This window comes from Vanacampus margaritifer, chromosome 9 (genome assembly GCF_051991255.1).
Source record: "Vanacampus margaritifer isolate UIUO_Vmar chromosome 9, RoL_Vmar_1.0, whole genome shotgun sequence".
Classification (NCBI taxonomy): Eukaryota; Metazoa; Chordata; class Actinopteri; order Syngnathiformes; family Syngnathidae; genus Vanacampus; species Vanacampus margaritifer.
Window position 1 is genome coordinate 25,302,380 of NC_135440.1, and position 18,348 is coordinate 25,320,727.

Genomic DNA, 18,348 nt, shown 5'->3' on the forward strand with positions numbered 1-18,348 from the left:
TAGCGTGAGAGTGTTTCAGTAGTGTGTATTTTTTCAGTATGGTGGGAGGGCTTCAGTATGAGTGGGTAATTTTTCAGTAGTAAGTTTATGTGAGCATTTCAGTAGTGTAAGTGTTTCCATTGTGCTTTAGTAATATGAGCAGATAATTTTTCAGCAGTGTATATGAGAGTGTTTCAGTAGCGTGTGAGAGTGTTCCAACAGTATTTAAATGTATTTTAAATTCAGGAGTGAGTGAGCAAATTTAGTATTGTGAGAGTTTTTCAGTAGTGTGTGAGTGCATGTTTCAGTAGTGTGGGGGGGCTTCAGTGTGAGGGGGTAATTTTTCAGTAGTAAGTTAATGTGAGCATTTCAGTAGTGTGTGAGTGTTTCAACAGTATGTAAATGTGTCTCAGTACGGTGTGAGCAAATATTTTAGTGTGTGAGTGTTTCAGTAGTATGAGCTATGGGCAGCGGAGTATTTCAGTAGTGCATGTGAGAGTTCATCCCAAATGAGATTTAGTTGTTTGCGCATAAATCAGCAGATGTATGTATTTAAACTGTGAGAATAATCAAATGGCCATCACACCCGTTGGAAGCATTTTGCGCTTCTTTCCCCGCTCTTCTTGTAACCGTACTGTCTCTCCACACGAGTAGACCCAAAAGTCGAGGGTCCAAGTGAGGAGCGGCCAGCCGCCGTCTAATGTTAGCCTGCCCTTTACTTCCCCTCTTTGACCTTAAGCTGCCGAGCAGAGAGGCCAAGAGCGGCATGCGCGGCGGCCAAGCTTTCGGTTCTTCAGCTGTGCCGGTCTGCACGCCGCCGCTTCACAATGGCACGTCTGCAAACACACAGCTGATAGTACGTACACACACACACACAAAAAAAAAGTCAATATATTGCGCGTTGGATGTGGCAAGAGTCAGATTGCGAGGGCTTGAGTAACCTCATGACCCGTTTCGAATGTACAGAAATGGAAGAACTTTACTGACGGATGGGCAAAGTATGACCTGTTCTTTTACGCAGGACATTGTGATTTCCTGTGAATGTTGTAGATAAGAGGTTTATTTATTTATTTTTATTAAAGGGGACTATTACTGCTGTTGTTGTGCCCATTGTTCCATTTTGATTTGGCTTGAAAGTGTTGCGTAATGATATTTAGCCATTACCTAATGTTAAATAATATGTTCGATGTGCCCCCATAATCAAACATTCTGATTAATATTGCCTTTGTGGAATATAAATTCAGCAGCAAAATCCTTTTATCCAGGGCGGCTTGTGAGAAAGCATCGGTGTTTTCATATTGATAAATATTATAGGTAATTTGAGCTATTTTTATTTTATTTTTTTACATTTCAGAAGTGTGTATCAAACTGGTGTCCCTTTGCATTAATCATTACAGTAAAGTTAACTCTTTGACTGCCAAAAACGTTAAATAACGTTTAGTGAAATCCTATGGAGGAGTGCCAAAGACGTTAAAAGACGTTTGTTTCCAAACAGAGGTGAAACTAACCATTTTCTATTGTTGATTACTGAAAAACGGAATAAGGTAGAAACAAACTTTTTTTTTCTGATTTTTTCTATGTTTCCATAGTCCAAACAAATAATTTTCTGTGGACCTTGAAAGATCAGTCAAAATGCTTAAATCGGCTGGCACCCACGGCATCCCTTTTCTGAAAACGTCTGGCAGTCAAAGAGTTAAGTTGAGTACCCAAGTTGGTGATCTGATTTACATTATTATAAGTCTTGTATAATTGATTGCATTCATTTATCAATACTTGTTTTAATATCATCATTAAATTTAATAAAACGCAATTTTACATTTGTTACTTTTTATTTAAATTTCTTATTTCAATATACTGTTTAAAATAAATGAAAAATACATGCAAATATAAATAATTGTCATATTTTTTATTTTTTTTATTTAACATTTTACATACACATTTGAATTCTTCCTTGATTTTTTTTAACCTCATTTTGGGCTGAACTGGCACACACACAAAAAAAATGGCCCTGGAATTTTGACTATTTTGTCCGGACCGGACCTGACTCGAATCCTGACCATCCCTGGTTACCACTGATGTTGATTAGTTCAACTTGCTGTCTATTTTTTTTTTTAACAGGATTAATAGGCCGGCCTCTTGGGGCCAAATGGAAGAAAAATAATAAGCACTGCATCTGCCCCAAAAGTCACTGGCCCTGCAGGCATTTCTCTGTTGTCAAATGTGAACCTTGAGCACAAAACCCCCTGATTTATCACTATGGTTCTGAAAACAGCCATTTAAATGCATGCTTGCTATAACTATTGCATAAGTTGCCCCCCCACCCCAGAGAACCACCTGAAGGAGAGCGTAAAGAGAAGGAAGGGGTCATGGTCTTTGGACATGAAATGTCACTGTAAGGCAGGAAGAGATCCGATCCCGAGTCTGCTCCCTCTTTATGGGTCTGCGTGTGTGTGTCAACGTGTGTATGTGTGTTGACTGAGAAGGTCAGCGTCGGACCCCGAGACGTAAACGAAACCCGGGGGCGGGCGTTGCATGTGTGCACAATGCGGACGCTTGTGGTGTCGCATGAAGCGGGGGGGAGGGGGTGGGGGGGGGGGCGGTGCGAGGAAGCCTGATGCAAACTGTGCTGGCCGGGCTGACCTTGACATTCAGAAGAGCAGGAGGGGGCGTGTGCCTTGAAGAAGAAGAAAAAAAAAAAGGCGCTGGGGGGCGTGGCTTCAAAGTCCACTTCCCCATAAAAAGCCGAGCTCAACTTTGCTCGCCCCCACTCTCACCTGGAGTCGCAGGACAGATTCAGGCATCTCACAAACGGTAATGAAAAGCGTCATCGTGTCCTTTTGCCTTTCTTTCTGTACTTACTATTGAACAAGTAAATTAAAAGCAGCTGATGCTTGATTGAAAATGTTCTGCACGCTTGTAGATTAACGCCATTGTTGTCCTTTTTCACTCCTCAGAGGACTCACTCAACTCAGGCAAAATGGTGAAAGTCGGTATCAATGGGTAAGACTTTTTTTTTTTTTCTTCATCTTGGTGTGTCCACTAGTCTTGCAATTGAATCTGTGCTGTCCCCTAAGTGAGCCTTTGGGACACTGAAGAGAAAATGTCAAGCTATTTTTACCACCCCCCCCCCCCCCACAACCCCCCTTCGATATGGATGACTGGAGATTACCATGTTTGTATGGAAGCCTCACTAGTGTGATGTGCACTGTTGGGTAATAATAGTACTGATAAAATGGAGCCGTTGCACTTTGACCTTTTAGTAGATAGGAGTTCACTCCCCCCTCCCCCTGACTACCATTGGCTCACTTGGATGTCTGCCCTTGTTCCACCCCCCCCTGGAGTGTATTTTGAACTCCACAGTTAAAAAGTAACAAGTGCTGATCAAACACGGCGCTTGTCGTCATCACGCCAATTGGCACATTTGACTTTGGCCCCTCATTTTGGGGGGCGGGGCATCTTGCACATCAAACTATGCAACCCGCCCCTCTAAACCCCGCCCCTAATTATGGTATGTCTACCAAATTTCATTCTGTTTTAGTACTAAAAATGTAACCTTTTCTCACCTCTGTTCTAATTGTGCAAGACAAAAATGCTCAAGTGTTTTTCTTCCTCGTCAGATTCGGCCGCATTGGTCGTCTGGTGACCCGCGCCGCGTTCCACTCCAAGAAGGTGGAGGTTGTGGCCATCAATGACCCCTTCATTGACCTGGAATACATGGTGAGGTTTCGCTGTTGGGGTTTGAGCTGCTGCTGTCCACGTTGGTAGCGCTTTCATTTGTAAACTTTTTTTTTTTTTTTTTCCTTTTCTTCTTTTAGGTCTACATGTTCAAGTATGACTCCACCCACGGCCGCTTCCACGGTGAGGTCAAGATTGAAGGTGACAAGCTGGTCGTCGACGGACACAAGATCTCCGTGTTCCACGAGTGAGTCCAAAACAATCTTTTTGAAAATGAGACTTAAAAAAAAATTGAATTTTGACCTTTTTTAAAATGCTGTTGAACCTCTAAAGTGGGGAATACGCATTTATGAAAGGGTTAGGGTAACAATTATTTTGTTTAGTGTATCATTCTAAAGTTTTTTTTTTTATTTATTTTTTAATAAAAAAATCAAGTGTTTCCTTGTACATATGTACAAGTCAAACTGCTCATTTTGGTTACATAATCTGTGAAAGTATTTATTTTAAGATGGCCCAAAAATAAATGTATTAGCCTGATGCTAAAGGGAGTTGGCCAAGTAATTTTTTTAATATTTTCAAAAAGCAAAAAGAAATGCAACAAATTCAATAGTCTCGTTGGCAATCTTTATGGATTACAGGACTTAATTAAATGATTGAGAATCTACATAGTCAAACTGAGCTTTTATTTATTTTTTAATAGTTGCACTAAATTAAAAATAATTTAAGATATCAAGTTATTAGGCTAACAAGAAATCTTTGGAAAGCAAAAAAAAAAAGGCCAAATTAGGCATCAAAGCTGCCCAAATAGCCCTGATGAGAAAAAAAAAATCCCCCCACTTTTTTTTTTTCAAATTAACAGCTAAAAGAACATACGGGTAGTGTATAAAATAGTCCCTTCCTCAACAGTCAGTCTGAATAATAATTATCACTTCCTTACCTTTGACCTTCTGCAGGAGGGACCCCGCCAACATCAAATGGGGCGATGCTGGTGCCCAGTACGTCGTTGAGTCCACCGGCGTCTTCACCACCATCGAGAAGGCCTCCGTACGTACAATTATCATCTCGTCTCCCGTGTGTAATGCGTCCTGACAAAATGTCTAATCCGTCGCCACTTTCCCCCGCAGAGCCACTTGAAGGGCGGCGCCAAGAGAGTCGTCATCTCCGCACCCAGCGCTGACGCACCCATGTTTGTCATGGGGGTCAACCACGAGAAGTACGACAACTCCCTCAAGGTCGTCAGGTGAGAATCTGCCAATTGTGGATGAATGTCGGTCGCGTCTCTGTACCATCAAATCAATTTTTATTTTTTATTAATGCTTAATCTGTTTGTCGTCATAGCAACGCTTCCTGCACAACCAACTGCCTGGCCCCCATGGCCAAGGTCATCAATGACAACTTTGGCATCATTGAGGGCTTGATGGTGAGGATTCAAACACTCCAAAAAAATAAATAAAAAATTCTGGTACAGCAAAATGTGCGCCCAAGAAACGTACTAGAAAATGAAACGAATGCGTCGTCTTGGCCCATCAGAGCACAGTTCACGCCATCACCGCCACCCAGAAGACGGTCGACGGTCCCTCCGGCAAGCTGTGGAGGGACGGCCGCGGCGCCAGCCAGAACATCATCCCCGCTTCCACCGGCGCCGCCAAAGCCGTCGGCAAGGTCATCCCTGAGCTTAACGGGTAAAATGTCCACATCAAAATCACACCCGACTGTTTATTATTATTATTATAAGGACTTGAGGCGACTCGTCAAATTGTGTTTGTTTGACAGCAAGCTGACCGGCATGGCCTTCCGTGTGCCCACCCCCAACGTGTCCGTGGTGGACCTCACTGTCCGTCTGGAGAAACCCGTGAGTTGTCCTGAACTGGCGATGGGCAGTCTTTTTTTTTTTTTTTTTTTTAACTGAGAAAAAAACAAAAACATACCAAAGCTTTTAAATGTATAGATCTGCTAATTTTGTCATCCCTGGGAACCTCACATCATTGATTTGTAGTGCAGTATAAATTTTCCACCGAAGTCTGCCCATTTAGTCAAGAAATTTGCTCAGTCCAAAGCAATTGCGCCCACTGCTGGTTGGTGCCAGGAATGCACAATCTTGTTTACCTCATTGCTTCAATGCAGCTAAATTACTTTGATAAGGATGCTTGTCAAAAGTAGTTGGCAGCCCGTTTAGGCAGGAAATGTCTGTCTAAATTATTTGAAATAATGAATACTTGTATAGCCCCCCCCATTGCTGCAACATAAATGCAGGGGGGGAAAAAAATGAATGAATTTAAGTTGTAAGTAGTAGGCAGCCCGATTAGGCAGGAAACTAGTTTGGCAACAAGTTACCAAGGAGCAAAAATATGTCAAACTTGTAGTGACTGGCAAACCGTGGACGATATGTACAAGACGTGTAGTTGAATTTGATTTATAATAATTACAGACGCAAGTAGGCAACCCGTTGAGGCAGGAAACGATTTTGTCCTAAATCAATTCAATCACCCTCCCCTGCTGGTTGCTACAAAGCGGTGACTTATTTTTTTATACACACTTGCTTTGACACAAATAAATTCACTTTGCTATGCATGTCAGTTAAAAGTTGTAGGCAACCTGTTTAGGCAGGACACTCGTTTGGCCTGAAATGTGCCCTCAGCCGTTTGCTCCCAAGGATTATGAACATTATTCATAGGCTGCCTGTTTAGGCAGGAAGTGAGTTCATTTCAAGTAAATTGCACCCTCTGCTGGTTGCTGCCAAGGAGCAAAAATATTAAATAAATAAATAAAAGTGCTTTATAAACATGGCGTGTAAAAGTCCACGTGGTGATGACAATTATTTTATTTTTTTTAAACGTCATACACAGCCCGTTTAGGCCTTCAATTGCGGCATTGCCTTGACATATCTTAAGTCTCAATTGCTATATGTGTATGATAAAGCTTAAAAATCAATAATCTGGTAGCAAGCCAGTTTCCTAGCTACTTTTTTTGTTCCAATCCTGCTTCGTCTTGAGTTGGCTGACATGCAACCCGTTTCAACAGGCCAAGTATGACGACATCAAGAAGGTGGTTAAGGCCGCCGCTGATGGTCCCATGAAGGGCATTCTGGGATACACAGACCACCAGGTTGGTGCCTGGCATGCTGAATTGGCTTCTTACATTTTTATTTTATTTTATAATTGACAATTTGTGGCATTCCCCACTGCAGGTCGTGTCCACAGACTTCAACGGCGACACCCACTCCTCCATCTTTGATGCTGGCGCTGGCATCGCCCTCAACGACCACTTTGTCAAGCTGGTCTCCTGGTAAGTGTTGGATCTCCAATGAAGAAATACACAAAATTGTTTTTTTAAAAAGAGATACTAAAAGTACTTATTTAACCTGTGTAATCAAGTAAAAGTAACTTCCCACTACGTTTCCAAATCGCTGACGACTTTATTTCTCTGGGCAGGTACGACAACGAGTTCGCCTACAGCAACCGCGTGTGCGACCTGATGGCCCACATGGCTTCCAAGGAGTAAACCCAGTCGGGCCGCTCTCAACTTTGCCACATTCTCCACATCAGCGTTCCACATGTGCAACACCAAAAAGATTTTTACGTTGTGCACGTGGAGCTCTGCCTTGTTGTGTTTACTCGACGAACCCCGCTGCCTGGGAAGAGACCCCCCCCCACCACCTTTCCACAGATCACAAAGGAATTATTTGTAAAGATTTCCTTCTCCCAAATGTCCTGTTCTGCGCTTGTGAGGAGTTGAAGGTGTTGAGTGTCTGTGGTGCTGCAGCGATGCAGTCGGCGGAGAAATAAAAGTCCTCTTTGTGAGAATCGCCGTCTCATTTGTGCACAATCCCACATCTGTACAAAAGCGGAACGCTGCCGTAATGCCCTCTACATGTGGGCAAGGAGAGCAACGGTGGCCAATGCACTGTCAAAAATTTATTGAACGATCAAATAGAAAATGATAAACCTGGATCCTAATTTCACAAGGCCACGCCCCTTGGAGCCACACATCCAAAACAGGAATGCAAATGCCTTCACATTGCGGTTATGTTCCAGACCAAAACTTCAATAAGTGAAATCTAGGATGTAGAAATAAAATACTACCAGTGCATGTTTTTATAGCATTTACAGTATTAAAAGGGCTTTAACTTTTGGAGAGAAAAAAAAAGGAGCAGAAGAGCAATGGGTAAGAAAAATTGTACTAGGAGTGTTGTTTTCCTAAACAAACTCATCTCACAATATATATCAATCATGCCCAAAGATGCACATTATAAAATAAACCTACAGCCACTGCTTTCTGTACCATAAAAAAAACCCGGGTTTAAGTGGATTTTACATTCAATAATCATTAGCCAAAACTAGACTGATCTTGAAATACTGTTTTCACTCTTATTTACAGTATAATATATGTGTACAGCCAGCTACAAGCTGATTGTAAATTATATATATATATATTATATAATTATATATATATATATATTATATAATATATATAGGTCTGTACTTTCTTTTTATAAATACAAATAAAAAGCAAAAATAAACTTCTCATTCCAAATACAGTATAAATCAGTTTGGTGTGACGTCACCCAGTACTGCTCATAGCCTATAGGAGGCGTACTTCAACAACATCCGCATTGACGTACTACCACGTGTAATAGTCCTCTCCATTAACTTCTCTCTTTGCCATTTAAGCCTGGCGACAAAAAAATGTCAGCATTTTCACACAATTACTGATTGATATTTATTTTTCATTTTTTCATTCATAGTGGCGCAATCTGGTGAGGAAAAGAAAAACTTTCACGGATCTCCTGCTCGCCCGCTGTCATCATTACGGTAAAGCTTGTATCAACTGCACTTGTCCTGCGGTCACATTTTGTTGCCACAACTCGAAGGGACTCGCTCGCATCAGATTTCTCCTTCATCCTTCTGCTTTCATTCTCCTTTTTTGGTGTAAACCCTCCACCGTGTCGCCGTGTGAGTCATTCGGTGAACATTTTTGCTGCTTTTTTTTTTTGTTTTGGGAGGGGGGCCAGTGTGTCACCGAGTTGACCCAACAGCAACAGCAGTCGACGTTAAAACCTTCTTCTAATCTGTGAGGATAAATCCAATTCCGAGACGGTTATATAAGAAGGTAAACACTGCGCATCTCGAACCGTTTTGCTATTTATTTCCCGTCCCCCCGTAGTTTTATTCACATTATTCTGCTTTAAGAGAGACAAATCCCGCCCGTGTTCATGCCAGATCTGCAGCGTTTTAGTTTCCCGCACCATAGCATGAATCCATTGTTGGGGGCCACAGCGCATCTCCAACAACATCCGCAGCCGAGCCAGGCCCCAGGACACCCAGAATCCCCCTCGGGCCTCCTCCCGGAATCCGTGTTCGGCTCTTCGGACCCGGCGTCTTTCCTGCTGGGTGACCTCCCCGGGCCCGAACATCCGGGGCCTGAGTTCCCCTCCCAGAGCTCGCCTTACCTCCACCACTATCAGCATCAGCACCACCACCCGACGGTGCACCATCCTCCCGCCGCCATGGCCCTGCGGAACGACCTGGGTTCCAACATCAGTGTGCTGAAAACCCTCAACCTGAGATTCAGGTGCTTCCTGGCTAAGGTGCACGAGTTGGAGCGCAGGAATAAGGTTCTGGAGAAGCAGCTGCAGCAGGCGCTGGAGGCCAACAGCGGCTGCAGGCCGCACACGCAAGAGGCAGGTGTGCAGACGGGTTTGGTGGGGGACATCCCGCTCAAACCCGGCTCGCTCCCCTTCCACAACACCAACAACTCAGCCAGGAGGCCCACCAGTTTGTCCTGCCTGGCTCCTGAGAGCGCCGCTGCCACCCGAACCGACAGCGCTTGTAACCCCTCCATCACCGTCAGCCAGGCGTCCCCGTCCGCAGACTCCCCCGTGTCCAGAACCGGCGGACGCTCGGTGACCACGGCTGCTCCTCGCTTCCTGCCAGGCACCATCTGGTCCTACAACCCCTCTCGCAGGTACGGCTCGGAGCGTCCGACCAGCCCGGGGGTCTCCTGGATGCACCCGGATGGAGTCGGGGTCCAGATCGACACCATCACCCCCGAGATCAGAGCGCTCTACAACGTCCTGGCTAAAGTCAAGCGGGAGCGGGACGAGTACAAACGCAGGTAAATGGAGTTCTACTGGTACCTTGACTTACAAGTTTCATCGTTGCATTACTGCGCTCGTAACTAGGGCTGAACAATGAATCAAATTTAAGTCGGCATCAGAATGTAGTGGAATACAAAAGTAGCAAAGGCTGCATTTTGGAAAGAAAACAATAAACCTTTTGGTCTATAATTTTAGAACCACTAACGATTATTTTAATAATCGGTTAGTCTGTCAGTTATTTTGTCAATTTAATCGTAAAACAGTACGATTTTTCAAATTTGCAGCGCAGTAAATGCACAAATGTAAAGTAATTCTGATTCAGTTATGGCTAAAACATTTATTATTCTTTTCTAAAGTAGAATAAGTTGTTTGCAAATGTTTTACTTTGAAAAAACGCTAACACAACCAGTCTGCTTTAATGGAGGACATCTGAGAATATTTACTGTAGAGACTGAGGCTGAAATTACAAAGATTTGGACATTTTAAGTTGAACAAGGTTTCTAAACGATTCATTGATTATCAAAAATAATTATCGATTCATTTGATCTCAATTAGTTGTCGGTTAGTCATTTTTAAAAATCTGGTATTTATTGTAATACAGATTTATTTATTGTTTGTGTTCAGTATTGAAGGTTACCGTGTAAAATTCTAACAGTATTAATGGACAGATTTTTTTTCTGGTTGATACTCGTCTGGCCGTGTTGCCAAGTCAAAGACCTTTTGCCGGCCATTTTGAAATTGTTCATCATTTGCGTGGAATTGTAGCACAAGTGCTACGTCGCGGCGACAATTCGCACACCTTGCTCATGTTTTCAATGATTTCAAGATCAAATTCAAAGGGCATCCATCATCCGCGTCTTCTTCTCAGCGTTCACTTTTTTTGTGAATAAATAAGTTTGCCAAAGTAAGTCAAGATCCAACTGCATCACACTAACAAGCTGTATTTTTTTTTCTTTCTTTCTGCTGTTTTCAAACAGCTGCAAGCTCAGCTGTCTCTAGCTGAGTCAGCATTAATCCCACCCGGTCTGATACTTCACACACAGCCACTTGCCGTTGCTAGGAATATACACACACGACATAAACAAGTCGGCTTCTAAATATACACAAGAATGAAGGTCAGTCACGTTTCCATTGTCAGATATTCACATCAGAGCATCCTGTGGGGAGAAACTGCACTAGTTGCCGCCTGCGTGCTACTAGTACTGCTAGTAAAGCGCTTGTTGTTCACCGGTAGAATTCTTTGTTTATAATGCTTCCCGCCAGTGAGAACAACGAGCGTACTAGTACGTGGGCTTCACTTGAATCCGGATGTCAAAGTCATATGAGCATTTGTTCGATATCAATTTAAAAAATTACAGTAACAACCCCTTCCATTGCGGATTCGTGGTTGCGGTATTTCACGTATAAAAACAAAACAAAACAAACAAACAAACAAAACAAGTACAGTTTCATAACTTTAATTTCGTTCCGCTTGCTGTTTACTTTGGGTGCAATTCCACTGTCGGCCACTGGGTGGCATTACACTTGTTTTACGACGTATCAATCTGAAAGAAGAAGAGTGAAAACAGGAAGTATTTCAATTTAAGACTCGTTTTTGCTAAAAAAAATTAATTCAGTGTTAAATGATCTGTAATGCTGCTTTGTATGCAGAAAACGACATGTGAAGGTTCATTTTAAAATGAGCGTCGTTATTGATGTATATTGTGAGATGATAAATTTGTTTAAATTAGATTTCTTTACCAGATTAAAAAAAAAATAATTTGATTGTTGATTTGTTTACTTTTTTGATTTCATACTTCAATGTCATACAGTAGTTAGGAGGCATTTTTTTTCCTGTTCAGTAAAATGAAGTAGGACGAGTATTTAATGTAATAAGAGTCTTAATGGGATGAATGACCTCATGCATGTCCAGTGTCAAATAACCTTAACGTGCCAAGCCTTTTTTCCCTCCCAAGTGAGCTTTGGCTTCAGTCTCATTCAGTTGCGACTCACCTTCACGCCAGAAAGGGACATTTTGTCAACCAAATATGATTTTACTTCGCATACATAATATCTCAGTCACGCACGCTCGTCTTTTTATTTTTTATTTTTACTAACTCTTGTAACCACAAGTAGCGTGAAAACCTCCCCCCCTGTCTGGCCCTCCCTCACCTCCTTCTCACTCCTCGCCATATCTGCAATGCAGCATGCACTGCTGGAAGGTGGGCGGGGGGGTGTGCGCGGTGGGGGTGGGGGCATCCCGCCTCGCCTCGCCTCGCCTCGCCTCGCACGCGCCTCCTCTCCGCATTCGCCGAGCTTACGTCTCCTGCTTCGTGGCCTGTTTGAGATGCAGCAGCCTCGGAAGAGATGTTGGCGTGTCGCAGCGTTTGAAAATTCTTAATGAGATGATGCGGCAGTCCGAAGAGGGGAGCGCCATTCACGCACGGGCGGGGAGTATTTGGGCTTTTAAACGTATTAAAAGTTCAGATTTATGGGAGGAATTTTCTGCATCATGGCGGTGCACTTTCTTATCAGATTTATGAGCCTCAGTTCATCTTATTAAGACATTTTGGGAGAATAGTATGCTTCCAATGTAGTTTAGGGAAGGCCCTTTACTGTTCCAATTAAGTCCATTAAGACTCGCTTTGGTGAGTTTGATGTGGGAGAACCACATCAAAAGTTTTAATTTCATTTTTTTTTGTTGACGTGTGAGCCTGCTGACCCAATGCCAGCGACTGTGAAATGTATCAAATAATCATCGTTTTAGCTGCCTATCGCAAAACTAGTTAGCTCCGATCAACCAATCAGAGTGTGGAAAAATGATGACATCACTGACATGACACTGACTGTTTGACTTGTAGATGGGAAGAGGAATACACGATGAGGACAGACCTGCAGCAGAAGATTGCTGACTTGCAAGAGGTAATGATTTGCGTGTGTGTGTGTGTGTGTGTGTGAGTGTGTGTGTGTGTGTGTGTGTGTGTGAGACAACAGCTGTATTTCAACACGGGGTGACCATGCAAGGGTTAGCCGGAAAATCACCAGGAACTTTGTTTTTGGTAGACTTCCTGTTCTAGTACAGCATCACACCGCTATTTGAGAAGGACTGGGCTAATGTAATGAAAATTTACCAAAAAAAACAAAGATTGAAAAGTTAATTTAACTCATTAACTGCCATTGACGGCTATAGACGTCAAAAATTAATTTGAACCATTGCTATTAGTTTCACATTTTTTCCCACTTTTGTTAACAAGAGTATGAAAACCTAGAAAAAAAAATATTGTACATTTAGAACAGATATAGAATTTGTGATTAATCGTGAGTTAACTATTGAAGTCATGCGATTAATTACAATTTAAAAAATGTAATCGTCTGTAATTTTTAAATAATTTTTGCTTTCTTTTTTTTTAAATTAGGGCCATCAGGCGATTAAAATTCTTAATTGTAATTAATCACATGACTTCACTAGTTAACTCAAGAGTAATCACAAATTTTCTATCTGTTCTAAATGTACAATAATTATTTTTCTAGGTTTTTATACTCTTGCTAACAAAAGTGGGAAAAAAGGTGAAACTAATAGAAATAGTTCAAATGAATTTTTGACGTCTATAGCCGTCAATGGCACTAAATGAGTTAATTGTAATTAAAAGTAAAATATATATATAAAAATAATCAAGTTAAAAAATATAACATCTAAACAAATGTTCAACCATTATTAGCCATCGCATGTGAACGTCCACGTCTCTTCGACGGGAAAGTTCACCTGAGCTTTTCAACAGCACGCACCCACGCATGAATAAGTCAACAGGGGGCGCCGTTAAAAGACGACGAGCTCGCCATCAGACAAACGCTAATCTCCTCGGGGTCGATGATGCGTTTACTATTTACGACGTTTTCATGTGCTTCACTGCGGCTGAAAGCTTTGATTGTGCTCATGACCTCCTTTTGCGTAATTGTGTGCAGGGAGGTCGTCCGTCCGTGCGTATGTGCGCGCACGCGCCGTTTTGATGCTTACGGTTTGTTTTTGTGTGTGCGTGCGTGCGTGTGCAGGACCTGCAGGAGAGCGAAGGCTGCCAGGATGAGATGGCCCTCCGAGTTCAGCAGTTGAAGGCCGAGCTGGTCCTCTTCAAAGGCCTCATGAGCAACGTGAGCGCAACATTGCCGGCATCGCTCAAATTGTGTTTTCGTGACGTACATTAGATTCCAATATCTAATCTTCTACACTATTAAAAAATGACAGAGGATGATACATTGATACTTGTGCTTACAAATGTCTGTTTTTGGTCAGTAGAATTTCTATAAGGGGAGGAGCCATATTTGGTAACTTAAGTCCAAATGGATGTAACATGCAGTAGTGCAATAAATCATACTGTTACATTATGATTGTAAAGAATGATAACAAAAGCAGAAAATGTAAAAAATAAAATAAAAACGACTTTAGTCTAAATTTTATATGACATAAAAAGACACTTATTTTCATGGCGAGTTTATTCTAAATGAAAAATATACTTTTTCTAATGATATACAACTTTTGATCTCACAAATGTTTGGCCAAAAGGCAAAACCTTATATTTGACATTTTACTTTTTGATTAAAAAAACAACAACAACAACAAAACTAATAATGTTATTTATTACGACAGCGTATTAGGGCCACGTATAAATATTTTTTTTAGAGGGCGGGGGCAATATTCCGGAAAAAAAACCTAATTTGCCACTTTATAAAGTGGCAAATTTTTATTGTAATTTATTGTATGTAACTATAATTTAAAATTCTTTAAAATGAAAAAAAAAATGTTTAGGGTGGAAAAAATCCAAATATTTTTTTTAGGTTAGTAAAATGTTTTGTTTTTGTTTTTTTAAAGCCAAATATAGCATTTTGGGGAGCTAACATATTTTTGTGTTCAAATTAAGGTGGGGTCAATTTTTTTTGTGTGTGTGGCAAATCTTCAACAATTCTTACGCTAAATGTGGTGGATTTATCTTGTTAAAAGTTTTTGGGGTATATTGTCCATTTCTGGTCAAATGTAATGTTTTGGAGGGTAAAATTAAATGTATTGTTTTTACTCTTCTTATCTTGGGGAAATATAGCATTTTTGGCCACTAATGTTTTTTGTTTTTCAATATTCCTTCCTGCTGTCGGTTGCTCGCGTAGAATCTGTCAGATTTGGACACGAAGATTCAGGAGAAAGCCATGAAAGTGGACATGGACATCTGCCGCAGGATCGACATCACGGCTCGCCTCTGCGACGTCGCCCAGCAGAGGAATTGCGAAGACGTCATCCAGATGTACCAGGTGGACGCTTCTTCACCTGTTTCAGATTGCTTTTCACGTTTAGCACGCGGTAGCAACGTGCCAACTGTACTTTTGTACAAACGTGTGCAGGTTACAAACAACCAGCCGTCATTGAGCCTGCGCCGCAAGCAAACGCCCGTTTCCGTCAACGGCAGCGAGGGCGACGAAGCGGTCAGCACGTCCGAAAGCGACGCCGGCGTGGCCGAGCAGCAGCAGCAACAACAGCAGCACGGCAACTCGTCGGCCAATCAGATCAACGAGGAGATGCAAAGGATGCTGAACCAGCTGTGAGCGGTCGCACGCGCGCGCAGGAGAGCTCTCGGGATTTTCCCTCTCACACGAAAATCTTCACCTTGCAGGCGCGAGTGCGAGTTTGAGGACGACTGCGACAGTTTGGCCTGGGAGGAGACGGAGGAGACGCTGCTGTTATGGGAGGATTTCCCAGGATACTCTCTGCCTCCTGACCCCGCCCACCCGCCTGGAGAGGTAGGCTAAAAAGTACACATGAAAAAATCATGGCTGAGTGTCAAGAAATAAAATTGGAGCAATAAGCCGAATGTGTTTTCTTTTTAGCTCACATTTGAAAATGGATGGATGGATGGAAAAATAAATAATGCATTAAAAAAAAAAGCATGAATTATTATTTTATTATTATAGTAAACTATTTTGCACAAAAATAAATAAATGGCAAAACTTTGTTAAAATTTTTATTTCTTACCTAATTCAAAATAAATGAATTATAGAAACTATTAAAATAATAGATTTTTTAAAATAGGCATGAATTATTATTATTTTATTGTAGTAAACTATTTTACACAAAAATAAATAAATGGCAAAACTTTGTTAAATTTTTTATTTCTTACCTAATTCAAAATAAATGAATTATAGAAACTATTATAAATAATAGATTTTTTTAAAATAGGCATGAATTATTATTATTTTATTGTAGTAAACTATTTTACACAAAAATAAATGGAAACATTTTGTTAAAATTTTAATTTCTTACCTAATTTAAAAAAAAACGATTTTATATACAATAAAATTATATAAAATATAATATAGTAAAATAGATTAATCATTTTATTTGCATATTTGATTTTTTTTTAACCTCCTCTGCAAATGATTTGGCCCGTTTGTCAATTTTTTTTCCTTCAAATTTTCCCCCAATTGTTTTCCTCTTCCACCAGGAAGACTGTCTGGAAAAAGTGATTAACGACACCGAGTGCTTGTTCAAGTCCCGAGAGAAGGAATACCAGGAGACCATTGACCAGATTGAGGTATGACTTTTCCTTATCATTTCCAGTAAGGTTAAAAAATATAGCACACAGAATTAAACTGCATCGTGACATCATAATTATCCCGGTTTTGCTGCACTTTCTGATGCGCAATCCTTGGCCACTAAGGGGCAGCGTAATACTTTTATACAGTAATAAATACACAAAGAAGACAGTCCCTTCTAAGCTCATTAAACTGCAGTAATATTAGTTGTTGTTTTTTGCAGAGGGTGAAGTTTGTGTTCTAATGTAAGTTGCTTTGAGGGTAATATTGTAACCACTACGAAATTGTTGCTTGTTTCGTTAGCCATCTATGACATTTTGCATTTCCTGTTAGCATCAAGCTAATGGACTTTGATTAACTGGAATTCTCTTTGTTTTGTTTAAACATTTAGAAGAATTGTTCACACATCTAATGCTCAAAATAATTTTTTTTGCTTGCTACTCGTTACAAAAACATAATTTTTTTTGTTTTTGCTAACTTACATATCATGAGTTGGAACGTCACGCTATGTTTCTCGAAAAGACTTCTGAATTGGGACTCTCAGACTCCGACATTTGTCTCCAATGCTTACAAAACACTACAGACACTTATGTTCATGCTTTATGGTTATGTACTCCGGTTATGTATTTCTGGACTAAAGTCTTAGAAAAACTTTCCGCTATTTTGGACTCTAGGATACCTTTATCTCCAAACTTGTGTTTGCTAGGTGACCTAACAACAACTGACTTACCACATAAACAATTTCAGTCTACACTTGTAGCCCTTACTATCGCTAAAAAAATAATTCTTGTTAACTGGAAAAATAAACAAACTCTGAATATCGACCAATGGTCTAACCTCCTCATAAATCACATTTTAATGGAAAAAATATCTGCCTCAAATAAAAACCAAATATCAAAATTTATAGAAACATGGTCTACGTATATAGAATTTTTTAACCTAATTCTGGTTACTTAATTCTGTCTGTTAGCGAGAGCCACTACATCGTGATAACTTACATTGATGTTTCTGCATTTGGCAATTTATTATTATATTATATTATTAGTATGGGATTTTTTTTAATGGGCTTTAGGTGAACTGATGAATACACACACGCTCGCACGCATGCACGCACACACACACGCACATACACATTCTCACCCGCATACAAAAAAAAAATATATATATATATATATATGTGTGTATATGTATATATATGTATATATATTTAAAAATAATAATAATAATAAAAAAAAAACATTTATTAATTTTTTTTAATTTATTTGTTTTTTTTTAAAAAGGAGAGCAATGATGATGTCAAATCGAATGAACAATACTGAGCTCTCCTGGAAAAAAAGAAAAAAAAAGAAAAGACTTCTGAATAATGTCAGCGTGTGAAAGGATCCTGAAAATGCAAGTGTTCCCTCCAGCTGGATTTGGCGACAGCGAAGAGCGACATGAACCGCCACCTGCACGAGTACATGGAGATGTGCTCCATGAAGAGAGGCCTGGACGTCCAGATGGAGACCTGCAGGAGACTCATCACGCAGAGCGGCGACAAGTATGCGCACACGTCATCTCAAAATGGCGCGCCGCTGGGAAGTCCAAAAAGCTTTTGACATAAGAACTTTTCCGTCTCTCGCAGTAACGCAGCAGCGCAGGCGTCGTCCGACGACAGCGACCATCGAGAGAGCGACAGGAGCTCGGCGTCCCCCCCGTCTACGTCCGGCGCCGGGAGGTCCTGACACCTGGCCGCTGCAGTCGTGTGATCTGCAAAACAGTACCGCGCCGTCACAACACCACACCATCGTCATCATCACCGCACCACAGCGGTGTATATGTGTATCGTTCACGTAGCCATCTTACACCAGCTTGTCAAATGGCCTGTTAACGTTTAGTAGGATTTGGTACAAAACGTGACGCATTCTAATTAGTGGAGGACTGACGAGAACAAAAACTGCTTTAAGAGGAAGTCAATAATATGTTCTATGCAGCCCCACTAGTCTAAATATGGTATTCTGTTTAATATTGTGTTAGTGGAATATGAGTTAAGCAGCAAAATCCAG

The 18,348-nt window shown here is 41.0% G+C and overlaps 2 protein-coding genes across 3 annotated transcripts; both read left to right on the forward strand.

The window, feature by feature from the left end:
• The first annotated feature begins 2,675 nt into the window (after positions 1 to 2,675).
• Positions 2,676 to 7,457, forward strand: gapdh (glyceraldehyde-3-phosphate dehydrogenase). The gene is made up of 12 exons (XM_077575150.1): positions 2,676 to 2,790; positions 2,934 to 2,979; positions 3,597 to 3,696; positions 3,795 to 3,901; positions 4,608 to 4,698; positions 4,779 to 4,894; positions 4,993 to 5,074; positions 5,185 to 5,336; positions 5,428 to 5,506; positions 6,676 to 6,759; positions 6,842 to 6,939; positions 7,086 to 7,457. Exons 2-12 carry the CDS (start codon positions 2,957 to 2,959, stop codon positions 7,153 to 7,155), a joined length of 1,002 nt encoding a protein of 333 aa, XP_077431276.1. The 5' UTR covers positions 2,676 to 2,790; positions 2,934 to 2,956; the 3' UTR covers positions 7,156 to 7,457.
• A 667-nt stretch (positions 7,458 to 8,124) lies between these two features.
• Positions 8,125 to 18,344, forward strand: LOC144058271 (non-homologous end joining factor IFFO1-like). 2 transcript variants are annotated; one of them, XM_077576646.1, is made up of 10 exons: positions 8,125 to 8,763; positions 8,874 to 9,768; positions 12,592 to 12,652; positions 13,781 to 13,876; positions 14,885 to 15,025; positions 15,116 to 15,312; positions 15,385 to 15,511; positions 16,213 to 16,302; positions 17,713 to 17,843; positions 17,928 to 18,344. In XM_077576646.1, the coding sequence occupies exons 2-10, from the start codon at positions 8,906 to 8,908 to the stop codon at positions 18,025 to 18,027; spliced, it is 1,806 nt and encodes a 601-aa protein (XP_077432772.1). In that variant the 5' UTR covers positions 8,125 to 8,763; positions 8,874 to 8,905; the 3' UTR covers positions 18,028 to 18,344. The 2 variants fall into 2 exon arrangements, with proteins under 2 accessions (XP_077432772.1, XP_077432771.1); XM_077576645.1 differs by having other exon boundaries at positions 8,125 to 9,768.
• The last annotated feature ends 4 nt before the right edge of the window (positions 18,345 to 18,348 follow it).